The sequence below is a fragment of the Antedon mediterranea genome, chromosome 5 (assembly GCF_964355755.1).
Source record: "Antedon mediterranea chromosome 5, ecAntMedi1.1, whole genome shotgun sequence".
NCBI classification, from domain to species: domain Eukaryota; kingdom Metazoa; phylum Echinodermata; class Crinoidea; order Comatulida; family Antedonidae; genus Antedon; species Antedon mediterranea.
Genome location: NC_092674.1, coordinates 8,213,461 through 8,238,046, shown reverse-complemented (window position 1 = coordinate 8,238,046; position 24,586 = coordinate 8,213,461). Strand labels below are relative to the sequence as shown.

The 24,586-nt window shown below is 33.5% G+C and overlaps 1 protein-coding gene across 2 annotated transcripts in view; it reads left to right on the top strand.

The window, feature by feature from the left end:
* The window catches only part of LOC140049588 (disks large homolog 4-like), a 130,948-nt gene that overhangs the window by 5,095 nt on the left and 101,267 nt on the right, over positions 1-24,586 (top strand). For both annotated transcript variants that reach the window (XM_072094519.1, XM_072094518.1), the window contains exon 2: positions 6,829-6,960. In XM_072094519.1, coding sequence (XP_071950620.1) covers positions 6,829-6,960 — 132 coding nt within the window. The remainder of the gene's footprint in view (positions 1-6,828; positions 6,961-24,586) is intronic.

Sequence of the window (24,586 nt, the reverse complement as noted above, 5' to 3'; positions counted from 1 at the left end):
CGGTTGGTTGTTGTGCAGTAGTTTAATAAAGTTTAAATGTACATTTCAAATCGGCAAATAAATAATGATAATAGGCCTACTACAGTAATAGTAAATCTTTTGAAGATTAGGCTTAGTACAAAAAATGTTAGCTAAGTTCATGTAGAAAACTTGTTGTCTGATTTTTAAGGTGCAATTTGTGATAATATTAAAAGTTAAAATGTTAATTGGTGTGTATTTGTATTTCATTTATTGCTCCATTATTATAATAAAATAAAAAGCAGGGAACCGTGAAATTTCATTTTAGCTCCGATAAAAAGTAAACATTTTCAGCATATACTTAAATCAATCATATGTTAGTGAAAGGTGACATTAACAGATTTATTATGAGATTACTAGTAAGCCTATTCATAAAAATATGACATTATATACTGTGTACATTAATTAATTAGCCTAGGCCTAACTAATTGACTGATTTTTCAGTATTTTACCAAGTCAGCCGTTCAAGCATGCAAACAGTCCCCACTTCACACTAATCTTCATAATTATAAGAAAAATGAAAGTTGAGCACTTTATTTTAAAATTTATATGCCCATATTATAAGATTCTGCATCATCCACCTAACAAGAACTAAAATTGAGAGCACAGTGATGGAGCGCATTTTCCGTCGTTCTCGTCGCCTAAGGAAACGAGTATTCCAGCCTTGCCGCGTCTTCCTAGGCCTACGCGCACCGCACTTTCGCTCAAAATACACTCTCTTCAACTCCTTATAGAATTTGTTTGAAAAATAACCCCAAGCTTATATTTGGAAATCTTTGAAAATGCATATAAGACTATATTATAGCGTTTTCAGAATTTCATTTAAAAATTGCAAATTAATGTTAGCTATTTTAACAAATTAGTTAGTTTTCACTTTTTTGTTTTCGCCGTATGACTCGCTTTGTTTACGTTTACACTTGGCTTAGACGTTTATCTTAGAATTCAAATAAATTAATCCATAATCAACTAAAATTGCTATTGTTGTGGTTTTTGTTTAATATAAATGTTCTTTATTAACAGAAATAAATCAAACAACAATATAATTTAATATAAACCCGTTAAAAAGGAAATTTAGACAGCCTATAAAACACGGACTTCAGAACTCGCGTCGCTCGAAATGCTCGTTAACTTTCTATTTATAGCCAATCGAAAAAGGCTCCGGCTAACTTAAACAATGAAAACGGCTCTCGGAACACTTAATGTCCCATTTTCGCTGTTTGACGTGGATGTGCATTATAGATACTGTAGACAGATCTGTACAGTATGCAGTACTGTAGATGGTGGATGTCAGAAAGGGTGGTTTAATAATTTAAAACCAATTAAAACAGGTTTCCCTGATGGGTACTCTGTTGAAATTCTGGCATGTGGAATGCATTTTTTAGATTGTCCCCCTGAAAAAGTATTTTTTTAACGATTTTTTTGTTTTGTATCACTTAAATCACCAAAAATTGAATTGAAACAAAATTATTTACCTGAAAAAAGCTACTGTATAATAATTTAAAGTAAACAATATTAGTCAAATTGGCTGCCAGTGGGTTTTTGGTTCAATATAACCATTTATTTTGTCATTTTATAAGCGAAAAAAATATATTTTCTGTTTTTATCTACAGAAGTGATTAACTTTGTTACAGTACAGTATATATAATGGCCTATTTAAAGTCTGATTTTATTAAAAAAACTTTAATTTTGATTTTTTTAATGGATAGTACATCTTGAATAAATTAGTTTTAGGCTAGGGGAAGACATTTAATGTGGGTGTCCCCACTCACCTCTGCCCAGAATACAGTAATTACTGTATTGTGAATTATTCATATTTTGTATTGCCAATTAAACAAACTAACTAACTGTACAAACTAAATGGCAGGAAACACAAAAGGGAACTAAATTGCTATGACAAGAGCCTGTGAATCCTCAATACCAAGTAGCACATAAAGATAAAATATAGCATTTCAATATATCAGAAAATATCCACACAAAAAATATCAAAAAACTATTCATAAAATACAAATACAAGCAGAATTTAAGTAAAAACACGAGTGGCATCCCTGACAGGGTAGCAGATAACTGTATGGCAGATAACAATGATTGCACAGATATGAAATTTATGTTAAACAAATACGTATACAGTGATTATTGTAGTATTTCATTATAGGAATTCTTCATTGTAAAACTGTCTATAATCGGCTTGCATTATGCGTAACTAGCCAATCCTATACCAAATATTGATTACGCTCAGCTTTAAGTGGAATTTAACTAACCGGCTTCGAGGGGACCAGAGGGACCTGAAATCTTAAGTCTTGTGAAATTAATAGAATAGGATTTTCAATGTCTTAGGCTAATTAAAAGGTACAATTGATTGCTAAATCCTTTATTATACAGAATGCAGATTCCCCTGATTACAGATGCTTTCCTGTACTGTACAGTAGTAAGCTTTAGTATCAAATGTGAAATGACAGAAACACCTTTACAAATTTTAGATTTTCACGCTGCTGCTCTAGCCCGCTACGTCACACGAGATGACTCATTCATTAGATGAAATCAAGCAGCAGTAATAGTACTACACTTTGACATTTTTGTTAAAATGGAAACTCGACTATAATTTATAGGTACCACCTGTTGAATCCAAAAAACGGCTGGGAAAAGAGTCTAATGACAAATCCCAAAGCATTTCTGGTATTTATGAGTCCCATGATATTACTATAATTCACTGTCAGATAATCATTGAATTATTATCAAAACAGTCCATTGAAGTTTTTGTTAGTAATAAGTAGGATACTTGAAGTACAGTATCTAGGCTTGATGAAGTGACCCCCAGACTTGACCTTAGCAATAACAATAAGCAAGCAGCGTTTTTTGTAAGAAATATTCTTGTGAGAATTTACATTGTGTAAAATATAATGTAACATTACAGTATACCATAAAAAACAGTACTACTATACAGATTTTCACAACATGTCATTAGACTATGCTATTGAGTCAAATAGCCAAACTTATTGCGCATGCTCAGAAATATAACATTAGAGTAGATTGACAGATTGTAGACAACTAACTATAATACATGTACTTTATTGTACCTGTGTCATGAACATGAAGTCGCTAAATATTGACCTAATAAAAATGATTGCATAAAAAAAAAATAAAACAATACTGTAATAGTCCAATGTACAGTAGGTACTGTGTTTTACATATGTTTTTGTACAGTACTATAAAAAGAAATAACAATTGGTACATTAACATTTATAAATAACAATTGGTTGTGCATTTACTGTAGTACAGTATGCGCAATAGGCTACTGTATAATATTATATTGTTTGACCTAAAAACAAAGAGCACTCGGCCTAAATTCTTTATACCACCCTACTTAATTTCTACAACCTTACAGGTACATTTTTAAAAATAGTTTGTACTATAGGCCTACTGTACTGTACAAGTAATATTAATTATACACTAAACTGTATGTGACTTTTATTCTGTATAATACTGTATAAAGCATTAGATAACTTTTGCACATTAAAGTAAGGTTTAATATGTAAATTACAAAAACACACTATACCATTACAATAATTGCCATGCTCTGTTTAGGCCACATCATCATTATCATTATTAAAGCCGATAATGTTCCGATTTCTAAAAAGTTTTAATGTTAAAATAAAGCGACATAATTGAAGATTTTGTGAACGTGCCTCTTGTTACTTGACACAGATGAGTAAGTTTATCAAGGATGTGGCTGTTTCCTATGTGTACTCGTTTTAAAAAGTTGTACACTTTTTTGTAATTACGGTCCTTATTATCTTTACTTGCTCGTCCTTTTGTTCTTTCCCGCTAACTATTGTAGAAAGATAATTAAGAAAACCACAACAGGAAATACGCTGAGTAATCGAGTGTCCCAGTTGTAGTAGTAGTAGTACAGTATTATATTACTGTAAATACTGTATAGTGTACTGTATTCCTATATTTGAGTGTACTTATAAATATTACTGTAGTTGGTACATTGAAATACACTACAAATAATGAATATTTATGTGTGTAATGGTACAAATAATGGCATGAGGTGAATGATGAAAGGTTATAGCCGAGTTGATATCTAATCTTTCATCATTCACCAAATGCCATTATTTGTATAGTACCATTGCACGAATATAAAACATTCACTATTGGTTTTATACTGTACTTATTTATAAGATGTAACATCTTTCGTACATTGGTAGGTACAGTACTGATCATAAGGCTCTCACATACTGTAGAATAGAATAGTACTACTGTACACAATACTGTAGAAGTACAGTAGTTGTTATCACAGTACAGTTAATAATTAAATAATATACAATAATATAGGTTCTACACAGTAGTTTAGACAGAGATTAATATGTAAACATATACAATAGAGCGTGTCTACTACAAACAAGTCCTCATTTATTCCTCATTATTTTATTATCTCGTGGCAAATAAATAGAGCCCTATAAATAAGCAGGAATGATTCCATTAAACAGTCTAAACCCCTTTCCATTAAAACAAGCCTACAGTACTGTAACAGTTTTAACAGTTGTTAATTGATTTCCACAAATAGTATTATATACAGTAATATATTTCTTTATAATTTTAAAGTAATTATAAATGTGGATGGTGGTCAAAATAAGTTTAAAAATAGACTTTTTTTAAGCAGAGACCACCATTTACAAAATTCATCACCCCTGCTCCCTCTCTACTATTTGCAAATGAGATTGCCCAGTCGAATCAGGTCACTGGTATTGCTACAGTACTGCAATGCATGCAGTGACATTTATTTTATGTATGTCCATGTTAGTAAATAAAATAAGTGCAGTGTGAATAGTGGAATTTATTTGATGATAATGATTCAGACATTTTGAATACAAAGTGTTGTACAATACTACTGTATTGTATCTACAGAACGCATGCACTGAAATTGTTTTATTTAAATAGACATTCTATAGTATTGTACTATGTAGATACTGTACATCTTTGCAATACAGTACAGTTAACTGTAAAATGTATTGACTATAAATTATAAATAATATGTACACCACAATTCAACCTTTTACATTTGAACATAAAGTAGTTTATCTGTATTGCAAACAACAGTTTCATTGGTTGATTGCAGATATTGTATGACCTTGCGCTGACCTTCGTATCAGTTTATAAAGTTTCTAATCATTCTGATAGTCTGACTGATATGTTTCCCTTGACCTTTGTTAGTGCACTCACTTGTGGAAATGAATTATGTAAACTGATGAATTGGTTTTCCTGCAAGGGAGGACCTTACAAAAAGTACAGTAGATGCTAAGTACTTTTCATGATGATGTTTAAATTTATTAATTAATAATTACTGAAGTAAAATTGCTACTGCATACAGTATACAGGTAAACTATGGCACAGTACTGTACAGTACTTTATTACAATTATAGTAAGCCCTTTTCACACAGAACTGTAAGACGGTAATATTGCGGTAATTCGCGAACGCCGGCTTATGTGTGAAAGGGTAAAAACCTCTTAATGCCGGCTTCCGTTAGACCGCCTCTGGACCTAGTAAAATTGCGGTAATATTACCATCACGGTCGTAAGGCTGATCTGTGTGAAAGAGTCCACGATATAACGCCTGCTTACGCAGTGAAGCAAGGATAAATTCCGGACATTTTCCTTGATTGAGAAAGACTGTGGCAATTATTTTAGGCCAAATTATTAGATTATATCCATATATATTTTTTTTAGGTTAGTTTGTAAATAATACAATGGAAGAATACGGCCAATAATTAATAATAAAAATATAACAGATGTTGGTTTAAAGATTATTTAACTTGCTGTGACATACGAAAGCCTAGGCCCTAGTTACAGTAGCATAGTTCTAGCAGGAACATCCTCCGGTGCGCGCTCCTGGTGCTACAGTAGCTCATAACAGCTTCTGATAATTAAATTCGCGTCTATTTGTAGGCCTAATTAATAGATTTTGTTTCTGTAGAATGGCCATCATGATCGGGCAGTTATTAGCACGGAGTGGTGTTGGGCAAAAATATAGGTTTTATGCATCGTAAATAAAAACCAATAAAACTAAACGATCAGCAAACATGTGCGCGCATGACATGTTTTGTCGGTGGCGGTGCGACCTCTATTTTATAAAGACAGTAATCTTTAAATATTGCACCTTTTAACTGTACAGTATAGCCTTTCACACAGAAAACGGTAAAATTACCGTAATATTACCTTCTGTGTGAATGGGTCTAGACCGGCAATAACGCCGGCTTGCTTACCACAATATTGCCGAAGTTCTGTGTAAAAAGGCCTTTAGGCTCATACAGTACAGTACATGCTTGACACCAGCTAAAGTTTACTGGCCTTCAGTACATCTGGGTTTTATAGAACAGTAAACATGGTAACATTTGGTAAAATTGAAGAACGGACCAACAGGGTTACCTTTTAAACACAGATCCCCATTGTATAGTAACTTGTGATGAATTGAGCTCTACATTATGCAGGTGCGAAGTATAGCTTACCTGGATAAACCAACATAGGCCTTATCCCCTTCAAGGAGAGAACATAGTACTGTAACCAGAAAAGTGAAATATTTTATTGAACTTCCCTCCAAGACAGTGGTATCACCCGTGAGCCTCTCAGGTGGGAGAAAACGCCCATACATACTGTACCTCATTACATTTCTTTTTGAACACCACCACTATCGAAAGGGGAAAAATATATTCACTGACTTTATACTACTAATACTAATACTATGCATACCAATTATAATAAAATTAAGTACTACTGTAATTATTGTATTTGATTTTCTTTTATCTATTGTAGAGGCCCACAGGGCACTGGAACTTCTCGAGGATTATCACTCAAAGTTGAGCAAACCAAGTGACCGCCCTTTACGCAATGCTATCGAAAGGGTCATACGCATCTTTAAGAGTCACTTGTTCCAAGCGCTACTTGGTATGTATGTTATTTTCATTCATTCATTCTGTACATTAAGAAAGAACAGCTGCTGGGGACAGATTAATTGTTGATAAAAATACAAATTGAAATGATAGTGCGTTCAGTACCTACAGTACTACAGTATAACTATTCTACGCTCGCGCTAAGGTCAAATTTTCGTTCGCCAAAATGGCAAAAGGTTTTGAAAAACATTAGCCAAATTAAAAATCCTTTAGCCAAATTTAAAAAACCATAAAAATTCGAAAAAATGTTTATTAAATAAATAATGCATGTATTTTTAAAAATTTTTATTTCTTTTACATTTATATTATTATTAGGTATCCCAATGAACCTGATTTTCGTTACCGCGATTTTAACACGTTCATGAAATTTCAAAAAGTGACGTGTCTTTGAAGTTAAAAATATACTATTTCTTATGTACCCATGAGAATAAAAATTACTGTATATGCCTGGAAAGATCTTGTTTAAGGGATTATATTTATATATTTATAATCTATGTTTATTAAATATTTTAATAGAAAACGCGAGTTAAAAATGAGGTACAAAAGCCGGCGAGCCGAAATCCGCGCGCTAAAAATAACTTTGGAAAACACCTACCCATTTTCGCACCCGATCGCACGAGGTCCATAATAGGTGGTGGAGTAATTTTTGTTGCATGTTATCAGGCTTTAAATACTCTTTATTTTGATATGTAAATCGGTTATTATTATTATGTACATCCGCCTCAAATGTCAATTTTAACGATAAAAATTGAATTTTTGAGTCTTTATCATTATCAAAATCTGGCTAATTTAGTATTGAATTGAAGCTAATTTATATTTCTGTTTGATAAAACACATCGTTTTATTTGACTTTGCGTGGACCTCGTGCGAAAAGGCCAACAAGACCAACCCCTGAAAAAAATAATCCCTACCATAAATATCAGTGTTTACCATTTTCCATAAGGGGGATTCAGTTCTCCGCTTATTACTAAATTACCGTCGCCCAGGCAATTTGCATGGTATGCATGTATTAGCGCGTTAATTAATGATTGGATAACCCCCGCAGTGGACTGTTCCATTTTCTGAACTAGTCTTCGCCGCACACGAGGCATGTCGAAAAATGTCGCCTCTCATCATGGAATAGTTGCTTCGAAACGTCAATTTTACCGATTTATTAAATTATTTAATAAGTGGAATATTTATCAATCTATTATATAAAACAAGAAATGTACCGCAGAAATTTAAGAAGCTTTTAATTTGCTATGCAGCGGCCGTAACCCATTCTATGTAGGCGGCCGAAACGCGCTTTGGCCAGGGTGGCCGTTGCCGTATAAGCTGTTTCTTAGCTATTCAATTTAAAGCGCAACTTTCGGTTAGAATAATTAATCGAAAGGGAAATAAAATTAAACATGTTAACATTATACTATTGAGGTAATTACTTTGTTAAATTTAAAATTCCTCTTTTTAAATAACAGAACAGCCTCGTTTACGGAAGTATTCGTCCACATGTTTCTGTTTACATTTTCTTCTCGAAGTTCATTTTCTACGTCGAAGAATAGGGACTTCCCCTTTTATTCGCTCATCATCACGTCGACGACGGCTGGCCACGAACCAATCACACTAACTGTGTGTCATTAAAACGTCATCGAGGCACACTCTGCGCATGTTTAAACAGAACTAAAAAAGTGAACACGGCGATCGTGACGTTGTCACATAAAATGCTGTGGTGGTAAAAAGTGTACCCGAGTCAGAAAGTACCGAAGTGTGGCGAATTCTCGCTCCCATAAGAATTCACGCCGACCAGGCTAGGCCTAGGCTTGGAAATGTATTTTCGCCAATTTGGCGAACAAGGCAATAATTATTTTCGCCAAATGGAGACTCCAGTCGCCATTGGCGAATTGGCGAGCGGTTAGCGCGAGCGTAGACTATTGTACTTTGATAAACTGACAATAGCACATTCTCATTGAAGAGCAAATTACTGTACTATGTAACTCTAAAAAGTAAACATTCATTTTACACCCCTCTCCATAAATGGTATAGTCCATAAACCACTTGATGAAAGATTTTTAATTTTTCAATTTTTCAATTTAAAGTACAGTCACTGTACTTTGATATAGTTTTTGTCTTCTTGCACTGCTGCAGGACTAAAAGAAACCTACTCCTCAAAGATACAATATTCACAACATAGGCCTATACTGTAGTATATTCTTAGAACCATAAGATAAGATACAGTATGTTGTATAAACACTTTAACAGTAGATCTGCTAAAACTAAATTACTTCACATTTTAAAATTTGCACAATTTTCTTCATCCAGTCAAAATAAAGAATAAATATCATTATTTGAACTGTCATTTGCAGTTTAATTATGTCATAAAATATCCAATAATATTTAATTTTGAGTCAATATTATTTTATGGCATTTGTGGAAATTATCCCATAAGCTTTTAATCAATAATTTTTAAATGAATTTCTAAGTATAAAATTGATTTTCATGTAAAACAAATTGTCTGTTTAACAATGCTTTTTCTACAGTGAAAACGCAAGTGAATCTAAATTATGTTCACAAATATATTATAAAATATATTTTTACATTCTGAAGGTCATCTTATGTAGGTTAGGGTCACATATTTAAGATTTCTTACTTAGCATGAGTAGCTAAGATGTGCATGTAACCAATGCATTAACTGCATTAAGAGTAATGAATTAAGATTTTGCATTACAACTTTATTAAAAGGATCATGGAATAACTGTACAGTAATATTGTGGAATCTATCAATGAATGAATAGGGCGTGAGAAGGGGGTGAGGATGAATCGTAATAATTTAGCAAAAAGAAGCTTTTGTTGTTGTTAAAATGCAAAAACGAGCTAGTGACCTTTTTTCTAGATTTCTGTTTCCCATAATTTAAAATATCACTCTACAAAAAAATACAAACCATAATTTTCAAACTGAGCGTGTTTTCAAGTTGTCAAGTGAGGTCATTCATGCTCACTGCTGATTGGACGAAAAAAAATATTGTATCAATTTCCTAAACAAATGTTTTTTGAACGCTATGAATTCTGAGCCCAAATCAGGTACGGATTCAAATTGTTCTAATTTGGTATGAAGGAACCTATTCTTTCCCACTGAACGCATTGTCCACGATATTTTTCTCAGGACACCGCACCGAATCTAGGTGCAATGTGAAAATAGCGTAGCCTACACTGTAGGTGCATTCAGCTACAATAAGGGGCTACAGTATAAATAATAATTGAGATTTTCCACTATACCATAATGTGAATTACCATGCCGTAGTCGTTCAGTACTAATTGGTATGCACTTAGTTTGTCAGCAAAACCATAATTGTAGCAATTTCAGTTTGTTTGTCATTGTGGTTTAATAGATCAGGCTTTTAGTTTTGTTTTGTTTTGATTGCAGGGATTAAATGATGTGCATTTTTGCCATAAGTCAATAATTAACAATGGAAAGTTGTGGATACATATAGTAATTATACAGTATGTACAGTAGAGTATTTCATTTGAAAATTGATAGTTGATGATACAGTACTGTATGTACTGTACTGAAAGTAGTATTTTACTGTATGTATACTGTAGTACAGCTTTGGGTAAGGTGATTAAAATACAACATTGTGGTTTGGATGAGAAAGGGCAGTTACTGTAGGCCTATAACTGTTTTAATTGCTAATAATTTGTTCTGCAGTGCTCCAAATTAAAATGTCTTACAATTGCATGGTACATAGTGTACAGTATGTAAACACAGAACACTGTATGTTCTTGCTATTCATTTACGTTCACTTAAAGTCTTTTACAGAGAAAAATACTATACATTTATATCAACATATATTAATGATAAATCCACTTCATCTTTTATGCTTTAATAGCTGTAGTTAATTTGAACTGTAAAAGGTATTGAAAATTGAAAGTTGTTTAATTATCATGTTGATTAATTGTCACTGGCTAGCCCAGCTGCAATCACAACATTGTACATGCTTAGGGTATATTCAACAACAACTATGGGATGAAATAATCAATAATGTTTTAAGCAAGGCCACCAAGTTGAAACTGTTAAGGGTCATTCTGTATGGTTAGTATAAAAAATGTTTCAATATTAGTAATGGAATTTTAACAGTGTAAGTGTAATTTGTACAGTAAGTGCCTAAGTATTATTACTGACATAAAGCCATTTGATACTGGCCCACTGTATCAACGTCGTGAGGTGGTTTCCCGATTGATTATAAAACCAAAAAGGTACTGGGTATGATCAACGAGCGTTCTTGTACTGTACAGTAAATGTCACCAACTAGCCATCCATTCATAGAAGTACTGATGTACAGTAGCAGCCAGCCTATACTGTATGTGCAGCGACTATAGAATGGACCCGAAACGAGACTTGCAATACCATAACTTTTAGTTTAGGTGATAGAAAATTGACAAAGATTTTTATTAGGAGCTGTACTATACGTGGATGAAATTATGGAAATATTACAAATAATAAATATACAAACCAAAGGATGAGGAAATAATATAATGAATCTACAGTTTACTATAGTATATTCCTGTATGAAAAATCTTGTACAACACACAATCATGTACAGTATGTTAACTGCATTACAACCCCCTTCCGCCTCTTTAAAAAAATAAGATACAGTACAGTAGCACTGAAACACATTGAAGGAACAGGTTTTGGCATCTCAAAATATGTCCTGAAAAATTGATAGGAATTTTTTAAATGCTACAGTAGATAAACAATTGATATATAGGAAATACAGAAACTTTTCCCTGAGGGAAAGTATTTTGATACTAAAATTCACCTGGCTTCAGTTCAAAAGATTTACCTGTACGATGGTAAATCAATAATATTAACCTGAGGGCACTTTGTTCATTGAATCAAGGTATTCTTTTGAATTTGACATACTTTGGCAATGATCATTATTTTCTTCTGTCGCACTGTTTTGATGGTAGTTGAATATACAGTTAGTAAACATTTATAAAAACAACTTGTTATGATCGTATAAAGTTGTCTAACGTGAGTATGAGTGGACATCTACAGTAGTACGGCTGTATGGCTGTGTTATGACATTTTTTTAGCACTCGGAACTTGCCGATGGCACCAGACGAACCACAAAATATATGAATCTAGTCCCGATAACAATTTATCAAATTTTGTAAGTAAGTAAGAAAAAATAGAATGATTTGCAATATATCTGTTGTTTATCACTTGACAATGAAAAATGGCTAGTGTGTATTGTACCCTGCAAATTTGTCTCTTTGTCATCTTTCCACAATGCTATGCTATGCAGATGGATAGCCATTAAAATCATTCAATTTACGTACAGTAAATGCACCCAAATTTTGTAAAACATACCCTAACAAAATGATTTACTAGAAAAACTAGACCTCAATTAAACCCGTGAAGCTCTGTCTACACTATCAAACTAGTCTGACAAAAAAAAAGTGTTCTGAAATACCCTGTATGGGATATGATGATGTCATGATGTCCATACAGTACAGTACCATGGGCACATGGCACATCAGTTTGATTGTTTAGACAGAGCTTTTAGACAACATTTACATTACGGTTTGAGCTACAGACCACCAGAGGAAGGTGCTTCAATATACTGTAAGTTGGGCCTGCCTAAATACAGTGAATACTGTGAGTAACAATTCGACCTGACCCTGGAGCAGCCCTGGGCCCAACAGTGTGTACAGTAAATGGGGGGGGGGGGGGGGTGTCTACGGTACTGCCATGACTGATCTGTTAACCTTTCAAAGGCTATGTGTTCTGTTATTAAATTATGCAGTTTGTTAAATTTGTTAAGCTTAACACAATGCACTGATATTTCATTGAGCATTCTCTCTTGATTGAAGCTTTTTATGTGGTTTCAATAATGAACAGTTGACGTCAGTTACTTATGGTATATGAAATGAATGAAGGCACAAGGACAGTTTTTATTGCAACGTTGATCATTTTATGTTCATAAAATACATATTAACAATGCTTTGGATCAGATAGATTGACTTTAAATCCTTGAATAGTTAAAATCTGTGGATTTTAACAGTTTTATCAATAATTTTCTATGATGAAATATTTATATAATGAACAGTTACATTTTCAGTAATAATAAACTATTAAAAAAATAAACGTATTAAAAACACTAAATTGTGAGTGATGGAATGCTATAATAAATAACTGCCAATTTGTTGTTAAACCTCAGAGAAAAATATGGATTATTTGAATGATCATATTCATATTGACCAGTTCACGAAATTCTAACAAAATATTGAATTTTATAAAGTTAATTTAATTCAAATAGAAAGAGTATACATATTTTGTATTGAATGTAATGAGCGAAAAAATATTTAACCATTCCCCTTCCCCCCCCCCCTCTGGTTTTTTATAACATTTAATATATTCGACTTGTACACTAGCTCTCTTTTTCAGAGAGAATAGGCTAATGTTTGTTTATCCAGGTAAAGCTAGCACTTACAGTACAGACTACTAACAGTACTTTTAGTTTGTGTATTTTTCGCCATTTTTGATGAGTACAGTACGATATCTATGAATTGTATTATATTTAGACATATAATATGGTTGTCGGTTTATGAATAAATGCTTCTACCAACGGACTTCTCACTGCTAAATAACAGACTTTGATAACAAGTAATTGCTCATTCAATATTGCGATAAACCGTTGCTTTTCGGATTGTGATAAAAGATATAATGTTGTGAATTCATAATGCTGTGTGCCTTTTTAATACAAAGCTCTAAAAATAAAAAATATTACGCATCAGCGTGGATCTGTAGTTAAAGGAGGTTACAAATATAATTATAATGTATGGAAGTGTTAGCCGTTTTCAGCATTTATGAAGACGTTATGATGGGTTGCTCTTTAGGGAAAACACAGACTCGTTTTTATAACCAAACTTAGAATTTTCTGAATAATTTACGATTCGCCATTAATAATGATGTTATAATACAAGATGAAAAATAGTACGGTACAACAGTTTCAAACAGAGATGAGATGTGCTGCTACAGTACGCTTTTATAAAAAATGAGGATACTGTATTTTAAACTATAATAATAGCGACTACCCATGTATGTCATTTTTTTGCCTCAACTACTGTAATCATGACATTTCAGTTGACCACCTACAGTATATCAGTGACTGCAGAGGGGAAAATTTCATTTTTAAATTTTGTTTAGCAATAATATTGCTAATCAAACTGATTTTTGAGTCGAGAAACATAGTTTTGTATTGTATTTTTTGCTACACAAATTAAAAAATCTGTAGCAAAAAGGTTGTTTTGTATAGCTTTTTGCTATGCTACACTGGCGAAATTATTCCCTGCTGCAACAACTACCTACTGTACTGTACCTTGTCATCTGCCACTTGGCAGGTCCATAACATTACAACAACCCTATTTAAAATGACTACCCCACATGCCATTTTGCTTGCTCTGTCTAATTACTTTACATGCATTGAGAGAGACTTGAATGCAACTATTTTGATACTGGTCTTGGTTATTTTCCAAGTATAGACTATTTTCTAAGTCAAGATTAGGCTTCTGTACTGTATATCATACTATTAGTCTTCCCTTGATTGTAGGGTGTTCTCTTATATCTGAACAAACACTTTTCAGAGGGATTATAATAGACACAAAATCAGGAGTACAGTAGTACTGTAGATTGTTCTTGTTGACAGGTAATGCAAAAACAATAGTGTTGTATTATTTCCTAGTATGAATTCAACAAGCCCAATTGTCAGTTTGTAACTAGCATTTAATTGAAGATATACAGTTACCTGTATTATTCTGTAAAGTGAACAGTTTCCTTTTAAAATGGATGAAATTTTATTTATTTAAATCGAAAGCCAAATTGCTGAAAAATGACAATGCTGTGGGTATCACTGGCTGGACGTCAATGTAAAAATCAGATTAGGTATTAAACCTACAGTTAGGAAATTTGCCCCTTGTCTCTTTTCCTTTATCTGCTAAATAATACTTATTACAATTTTATTGACTGTACGTTTTTTTAAAATCAAAGTTTCTCTAACAATACAGTAAAATAATGCTGATTGTACTTGAACACTTTAGTAGTGTACAATACTCATTTACAAACTTGAATACTGTAGATTATTTTTCAAATGTCAAGTTTGTTCTTGGTTTAACAGATTGTTTATTAATTACCTACACATGGGTGTTTATTTATTTTGAGTAATAGTTGTTGTATAACACGTACTTTTAAATGTATAAATAATGTTTAGTTATGAGATAAACATATTGAAAATCTATTTAATCAGTATGGTGTCTTTTGATTGACAGTTACTGTACTGTATACAGTACACAGTATCACAACCAATTCATAATTAAAATATGGTGCAGTACAAAGAGCATTATGGACAGTTAAATGTGTAATGTACAGCTTTATCTTAACAGTCTATTTTCCTTGGAATTCGAAAATCTTCTCTTCAAAAAACTTTGTGTTGTCAATATGACGATACAAAAAGATATGATGACGGTATTACGTGGGAGTGGTCCTACGAGAGGGCGCTATAGCGGACTGTCCCATTTATCATGGAGGTGAGCTACCGCAAAATTCTTCTTTTCGTAATTGTTTCGCACTTCCTGGAAAAGGGCTTATGTCTGTCTACCAACACCATTTCTGGTTTGTGTAATTTTGTGCCCAGCTACCTGGATAAACCGAAAATAGCCCAAAGTATAATACAAATATAAAAGTTCCCTGCTGAACATCCCTCTACAATAATGGATGATGACAGTGGTAATACAGTAGGTTATGTTGGAAGTGTGCTGATGTGATTGAGTGGCTCGTGGATCAGTCCATTATTGTAGAGGATTGTTCTGATAACTTTTATATTTCATCTCACATTAAAGGCATAATTTATAAGCAGTCTGAATCTTATCTATCAATGATAAATCCCACCAAACATTGCTGTCCCCGCCCTCTCTAACAATGTCTGGTTTGTTGTGAACTGTGTGGTTTATCTCCTACATTTGTTATTTTAATCATATTGGTAAATGTATACACAATACACTCTTGACCACAAATACAGTATTTATAAAGCAATATTCTAGTAAAACGTAAATATCTGTTACAATTTATTTGTAACATAGACTGCATGGTCAAGCTAAAAATCTGGCTTTAAATAACACACCTGTCATTAACATATTCAACTTAATTTCTCAGTTTACAGAGATAAATATTATGACAGGCTGGTGTAATTGCGTACCCTTTGGGAATTGACTCATAACATTATCAATTCTGTAGTTTCATACACAATTTGGATTATAATATAACAACAGAGGTTTGGTTTTAAGTACAATATGGTATTAGTTAATTAGTAGACTCATTATTATATTATGCTATTTCAATCATAATATACTCTCGACAAATTTCATCTAGTCTGGTTTCAAAATAAAATTGTATGAAAAATTTAACTTTCAATAAACCAATTATCAAGTACTCACTCGCTACATTTCGGCTATTTTGACAGTAGTAGCCTTGGTCACGTAAATGACTCTGTGATGACCTTCTTTCATTCGTCATGGCTCGGTGATTCGTGCCATTGCTCGCCTGATATTCAGCTTTCTGCTGGTGGTCCCCCTCTGGATGTCGGGTGTCCTTTTTGATCATATCATAAATGTGGCTCAGCTCATGTTCTCTCTGGTCTTTGTTGATGTTATTGTCAGTTTTTCTTATTTTAACAATTTTATTTGAAGCTTCATCCATATTGTAACTGTCATTATTTACCCCAACCAGTGCAGATTTTATGCGGCTATTTTTGACCTTCACCTAGGTAAGAGACTTTTTTAAAATCGTGGGTACCAAGGGGTCTTTCCTATTTTTATACAGGTCTCATTGTTCCTTTAACAAAAATTCCTCCAGCTACTAAACTACAGTATACTGTAGTGTTAAAGCTTCCAATTTAATTGGAGAGAAATGTAAAATTCTTTTGTCTATTTCGTGCCTAGCTTACCTTAATAAACTGACAAATGCCATTTCTCCACGAAGAGTGAGATATACTCAAAGAGTAGAAAATTAAAAACTTCTCTCCAAAAATGGTACAGTTAACAAACCATGCCTTAAAACCATCATTTTTTTTTTGGATGACAACATTGAAATATATTTTTTTTAAATTAAAGTTGGTTACTTTGATTGGTCTATTCTACATACGTTTTATCTGCAACATATAAAGAGTGGTGGTCAGGTCAGTAACCACGTCCTTTGCCCAACCCCCTTCCCGATTATTTAAGTAGTAATAAAACTACGGTAACACATGTTGATAGGTAACCCATCGTGCCATCCTTAGAGGCTCAGGAGGGACTAAGCAATGTTTTTTTCGCATACACATTTTCATTTTTAGTAAATAAATAGTAATTTATGTGCTGTGAGTCACAATTTGTGAACCTACAGTTTACTGTACAGTAAAGGCAAATCCATTTATAAACATATTTTGGATTGTAATTTCATCAATCCATCCATTCTACTGTACATTTCCATTCATAATTCTACTTCATCGTTCATTTCAAAATTGATTTTGCTGGTTTAACCATTCAAAGCTGGCTTTGATTGGCATTGATTTTTTTAGCATTCAAATTATTGTGAAATTGCTGATAATGTGGAGCATTGTGCCATGGAGTTCAAGAATAATTGGACTAAACAGATGCGAAAGAATGCAATGTACATTGTGGCACGTTGTAAAGCTTGGTTCCCACTTTGACGCCCATTGCTGCTTGCGATTGGTCACTCTTTGCGTTGCGTCCAAATGAGAATCAAGTTTAACATGGATATTATGTTTTCTTTTCAGGATGGATACAACATTTTTTATGTGTAATAAATATTATTATTATTGTAAACACGATGGTCTTTACCTTATTGTCTGTTGCTGGGGAATTGGTTTGTTTAGGGTAGTTAGCCAATATTTTTCTTAAGCTCTGTCTACACTATCAAACTCAGATAAAAAAAGATGTGATATATGAACATGATGATGTCATATCACTATCATATTTAAGCATATCACTATCAATATCATATTTGGGGACTTTTTTTGGTCAAACTAGTTTGATAGTGTAGACAGAGCTTTAAGCCCCATAAAACCATATATTTCTTTCATTGTTTAAGTAAAAACTGCAACCGTTTAGAGCATGAGAAAGAGATTTTGTCTACTGCAAATTGCTATTCTTATGGATTCTATTTATTGATTTGTTAGTTAGGCCGCCCTATTCTATGCTCAAAGATGATTTCAACCTCCTTTTCCACTCTTGAAAATACCCATGTACTATACAGTACAGTAGTATGATTTATTAAAGATTTTAATTCTAGCAATCCTCTGTACCAATTGATCGTATTAAAGCAGTCTAATACAAAAACTTTATAGTAATTTAAAGAAAGCAATTAAATTAAACCTTTAATTCATCATTCCTTGGAGCCAATTGAAATTGTAATTATTTGTTGAAGGTCAGTAAATGGTCATAGATATTAATTAAAGTTAAAAGTTAGAATTCTTATTAATTGTACAATCAATCAATCATACATTTTGCAAGATGTATACTGTAGTTGGTAGCATGGTAGCAGATTGCCTGTAGTGTCAGCAGATTTTTTTTTCACTTTTGGTAGGGCTTGGTACTGTATTTACAGTACCGGACAGAATTATTGCAGATTTTGAACGCATTCAACGCATTGTTAAAGTGTTGACAACGCGTTGAAACTGCGTTGTCCGTTGGCGTTGAAAGTGTTGAGTTCGTTGAACTGTTTATTCAACCAACACAATGTGTTGCGTTGAGTTTGCGTTGAAATAACGAACAATCGGATTCGTATGGTATTTACAGATTGCCAGTGTGTATTAGTAGTAGTAGTAATAGTATAAAATACAGTATTACAAATATTTAAGAAAACAAACATAATGTGTATTTTTCCGCGGAAACCTAGCTTAATATATTACACTAGGCTAGGCCTACTACTAACGAGTAGGCCCCGTGTGTATATGAGCCGCGTCTGCCATCGCAGTTAAAAGTAGTGGTCATGTCCTCAATTACTGTGTGCCTATATTAACTGGAGTATTAAATACCAAAGTTAAGGCGGCGGTGAATCTTGGAGGCTAGGTCACATCGTAATTAATTATTTCCAAACTAAAAACTTCGCAGTACTGTACTACATTTTTCTCGATTATTTATAAAAACAACGTAGCCTACACCCGCCGCCATGGAAGGCAACAATACACCACCAACATAACGATCCAGCATGGTCGTCGTCTTTTTCACGCATGCTTTTCGTGACGTGAGGGACGAACTGATCGAAAGGTGAAGAGTTCATTCATTATGAAATAACGCGTAATTAAAAGGGAAAAAATCGTTTAGTTTTATTATTATCCATAAATATATCATTATCATGTATTATATTATAAATTAATTATTGTGATGCCTAACGTAACCCATGCAGAGAAAAGCGTTAAATATAATAACCAAGAAATAGGAATGACCAATTTGATGACAATAGGCAATGTTAGGCGTTTTCTTTAAAATCAAAACCTGTGCCATACCATATTATTCACGCCAAGGTGTAACCCACAAATATTTGAATAACCAAACAATTCAGAATAAAGAACCACTTTATTCTGATGCAAGACAATATATTATTACAGGCGAGGTTTAGGCGTTTTCTCTTTAACATACTATTGTTTTGTTTCTTAATATAATTATATTGGCCTCCTCCTGAAACTGTATGAATGGGATGGGAGTTGCGAGAATATGCGAGCGAACAGCCAACATTTTAATCAGTTTACAGCGTGATGCTTTTCAAAACGCGCAACGTTTTCAACGCGTTCAACGCTATGGGATTCAATTGTTTAACGTCGTCAACGAACGGTCAACGGGTTCAATACATTCAACACGCTCTATTGTTAACGTATTCAAAACGCTTTTTGTACTTAAAAATGTAATGTTGTTCGATTTATAAAGATTTAAATTGGTTCATGGGTGTCGGACACGTCAAATTTTTTAGTTCTTTCAAATTACATTACAACAAACAATGGGACAATTATAAAATAAAAACCAAAATAGAGAAACAATATTTTAACTTAACTCTTGAATCTCGAACAGCTAAAAAATGTAGGCCTAAATAAAATTAATTACTTCGTCGTCATTAACGATCGTTAAATACGTCATAACACACGTGGTGTTTTTCTTGAGGAAACCAGGGTGGTGGCCTCGTGTGTTGATGTCAGTAATTTCCACGTTGTTTGATTTTACGACGTGAGATCGTGTTTTCCCCCGGAAGGCCTACAGTACAGTGTTAACTGTTAGACTTGGCATCGACCTTATTATTCGATGTTTTCCTTCACTAAACACTGGGAAATATCACTGTGTGTTTTATTTGGTAACTGTCCGTTCAATACTTAAAAATATATCTAAGCTTCATATATATTTTATTTATATTAAAATATCTGGTAGTGACTGCCGATAGGTATTTTGCCTGTTGTTGTTACTGATCGTTCAGGCGTGCAACGGTGCAATCGGCCAGTCTAGTGCTGCAGCAGCTAGCGTTGAAATAACTAATTGTTTACTTGACATGCTGATAATGACTTTCGTTGAATAAACAACTAAACGTTGAAAGCCGTTCAACGCAACGCAAACACAACGCAACGACAACGTGTTGAATGCGTTGGGATTTTTGCAATAATTCTGTCCTGTACTGTACAGCCTAATGAAGAAGCCTCAAAACACTTTGGCCAATTCTCAGTAGTAGTACTGTATCTTTAATGCATTGTACTGTAGGCAAATTCTCTGATACATAATAACATGTCTTTCATGACATCTGTATCATAGGCCATGAGCCTAAACCCTACTGTACATTAACATGGTGCCACCTGTGATACAAACCCTATATGACCCTACTGTATAGAATAGAATTGGCTTCTGCTGTTAAGAATAAATATTATGATACAGGTAAACATTTTGACAGTTTCACTTCTATTTTGAAAGTTTTTGAAATCTATTTAAGTTCTCTTTACAAGCTAATAAAATTACAAAAATTTTAATATAGTACTGCAGAACCCTTCCTTTGGGACACCCTGTTCAGGGTACACCCCTATTTAAGTTGGTTTCACCTTGTGAGGCGACTCTGTATAAAATATTGAATACAAAAAAAGAAATAAGAGGACACTTTGTCGGCCCATTAAACAAACACAACGACTAACTCCTGTTCAGGGTACACCCCTGTTAAGGAGGACACCATGTTTGGTCCCAAAGGTATCCCTAAAGCGTGGTTCCCACTAGCAACGCAAAGCAAAGACGTAACGCAACGCAAGTGAATTGACCAATCACAAGCGATAGCTTATTCGCTTGTGATTGCTAACTGTCTATAACTTCATTGTAATTGGTTAAAACGCTTGCATTGCGTTTACGTTCTTGCGTTACGTTCTAGTGGGAACCAAGCTTTAATAGGGGTTCTAATTTAGTTTAAATATCAGTTTTGATGTTTTTATACTGTAAACTGTTGATGCTACTGTATTTTCCACATACTCCAATCCTTGGCATAGTACCAACCCACATAAATACCACACTAGTATATTGTTCAATGAAATAAAGCTAATAAAAAATGTGTGGTATTATTAGAAGCATTATTCTAATACCTAAAGTACTGTGTGGTTAATCCACACTAATCCTGTTTAGGTCATTTCATAAAATCAAATTTCAGTGAACAATTTTTTTTTACACAACAGTTAAATTACAGCAACAAATCTTCTTTAGACATTCCTATCCCATAGTCCATAGGAGACATTTGAGTTCTATACTGCGGCCAACCCATATTTAAGGGACACCTCTATTAAGGGGAAAGTTTCCTGTGAAATGAGAAAAGAAAATGTTTTATATGGCCAGCCCCTATTTAGAGGATCTCTCAGGAGGCCCTTTGTTGCTTCCCGAAGATGTCCTCTTAATAGGTTCTACTGTTATATTTATACATTGTAGTATAATCATCAGCCTTCCCATTTAGAAAATAACAAATAATCTTTAATGATATTCATTTCTACATTTGGTTTGTCCCACATGAGGGAGTGTTTGTAGACTAGTCCATTATAGTCTAGGAACTTCTAATACTTTTCATATCTAAGCCCTCCCTCTGGAGAGCATACTGTAGGCTATTGTTGGTTTGTCCAGGTAAGCGGCACTATATTCATATCACTGTTGGTTTGTGTATTTTAGGTATATAGAAAGATGATGAATATAGCTTATAATTAAAATTGAATTAGTTAAAAAAATAATGTGCACATGATCAGACATTTATCAAACAACCAAATGCCCAATCACAATGCAACAATTTGTTCTTCAGGTCAGAGGTTACAATTTATCGCATTTATCAGATAATTATCTGATTAGAATGAGATAATTTTCTTCTCCTTCTCTTCTCGAGCGGAATCGGTTAAAGCCCGTTTCCACAGGAACTTTTATCGGTTAATTATCGGTTAATTTTTGGCTGCGGAAACATAGCCTAAAAATATCTATGATGAATTTCAAGCTAAGAAATGTTACTCACTTTTCAATCTGAAAAAGAAAACAAGAAAGGCAGTATAAAAGGGAGATTATGTAATCATTTTGAGCAGTCGGTAAGTACGTGTTTTTGCTGCAACCAGTTAATAAAGAAAATGCCACGTATCTATCCGCAATTAACATTCTAGCTACCATAACAGCAATTATGTCAACGTGAATGGTTTGATTAATGAATATTTTCTACTAGTCTATTATGTTATGTCGGAATGTTACGTTCATGTCTAATCGTGAAATATTTGCTATTTTTAATGTTCTGCAGGCGTTTTATAAGTGCGATTCCATTGGCGAATTAGTGTAGAAGAACACCTGATATATGCAGATTTACACGACCTACTTTTTTCGAAGAATTTATCACGCTTTGCTGCAGAGTTGTACATCCATTAATTTTCTTTATTTTTTGGTTCAATAATGGTTAATATTGCATCTTAAAATTATTTTGTACTCCAACCAAATAAAAATATAGTACGGTACGTACAATATTTATTTATTAAAATATCTGCAAATCACAGAATTGCTTAGTTTTTACAAAATTGTGGAACCAATGACGATGAAAAATAAGAAAACAGTTATAGTTCAATGAAGACCATTGTTTCTCGAATGTGATTTTCAAACCAATCAACAAAATCTCATGGCAATTATTAAAGACTTTTGATTCACATTTTTAAAAATAACATCTGATGTATTGTTTATAATTGAAATCAGCTTTTCATTCTTATACTGAGAGTTATTTGCATATAATTCTTTATAGCCTTATTAACTAATTTCCATTGTGTCTTCATAATTATTGCCCTTGTGAGTACTCTAGTGCCTCCTCAAACAATCCTTGTAAAGGCCAACTCAGACAGCGACGTACGACAAGGCCCGACAACACGTCTTGACTCATCGCTGCTGTTTGAGTTGAATCTTGAAATAGCGTCGGGCGTAGTTGTTGGGTCATCGGAAGAACTTTAAAAATGTTTAATTGTCTTCCGACGAGACAGGGCCTCGTGATACGACACTGTCTGAGTTGGCCTGAATGTGTGCGTAGCTTTATACAGTACTGTATGGCTTACGTGTCTAACTTACCTGGATGAACCGACATAAGCTTTTTCCCCTTCAAGGGGAGAACATAACCCGAAAAGTAAAAATGTGTCCTGAATTCCCCACTAGAAGAAAGTTGTATCACCCATGAGCCTATCTTTTGCATTATAAAAATTATTAAATTTAATGGGGGGAGGGGAAGGGGATACAGTATGAACTTTTAGCAACTAAAATCTGACAAGTGGCCATTTTTGTCTTGGAGATGTAAATTTCAAACTTACGCTTTGTTGTCAGACCGAATGTTCAATTGTCGGGGATGCTGACGTATATTGGAGTTGTACACATGCAGATTAATCACGTAAATTACCATCTCCTTTCGTCAACAGTCTCAAACGAAATCTTGCTGAACAACAAATTGACTAAGCAATACAAATTGGAGGTAATTAAAGCACAATTTATTTCAGGTTTTACAAAATCATTCATGTGAAAGAAAAGCCTCATATGAAACTTGTAGGTTGATCATGTGATCAAATCGAATTTTACATAGGTGACAAAATTGTGTTTGAACATTGGAATACAATTATGTAGACTTGTCAATTACGTGAACTTATTTTCTCACAGAATTTATTAAATGACATACTACATACAGTAGGTGATAGTATTTTATTTCAATAACATTTACTTTTATTATTTATGAACTACAGAGAAAGGTCCATTCCCTTCTGTACAATTCTGAACATCATATGTTTTTTTTATCAATTATGCCAGTGTTTGCACTCCATAGAGAGTACAGTATGGAAGGCATGTGGAGTAAAAATACACGATTACCTGATTTTTAATAGAAATTGAACAAGAAAGAAAATAGTGCTCCATATAGGATGTCAGAGTTTTCTAGATCTAGAAAAGTCAGATATCTGAGTTTTCTAGATCTAGAAAACTCAGATATATCGGAGATCTGAGTTTTCTAGATCTGAGTTTTCTAGACACCCCTCCATTTTTGCTATTTTAGAACAAAGTTTTTGATTTTGAGAAATGTACAGTAGTATAATAATACAGAG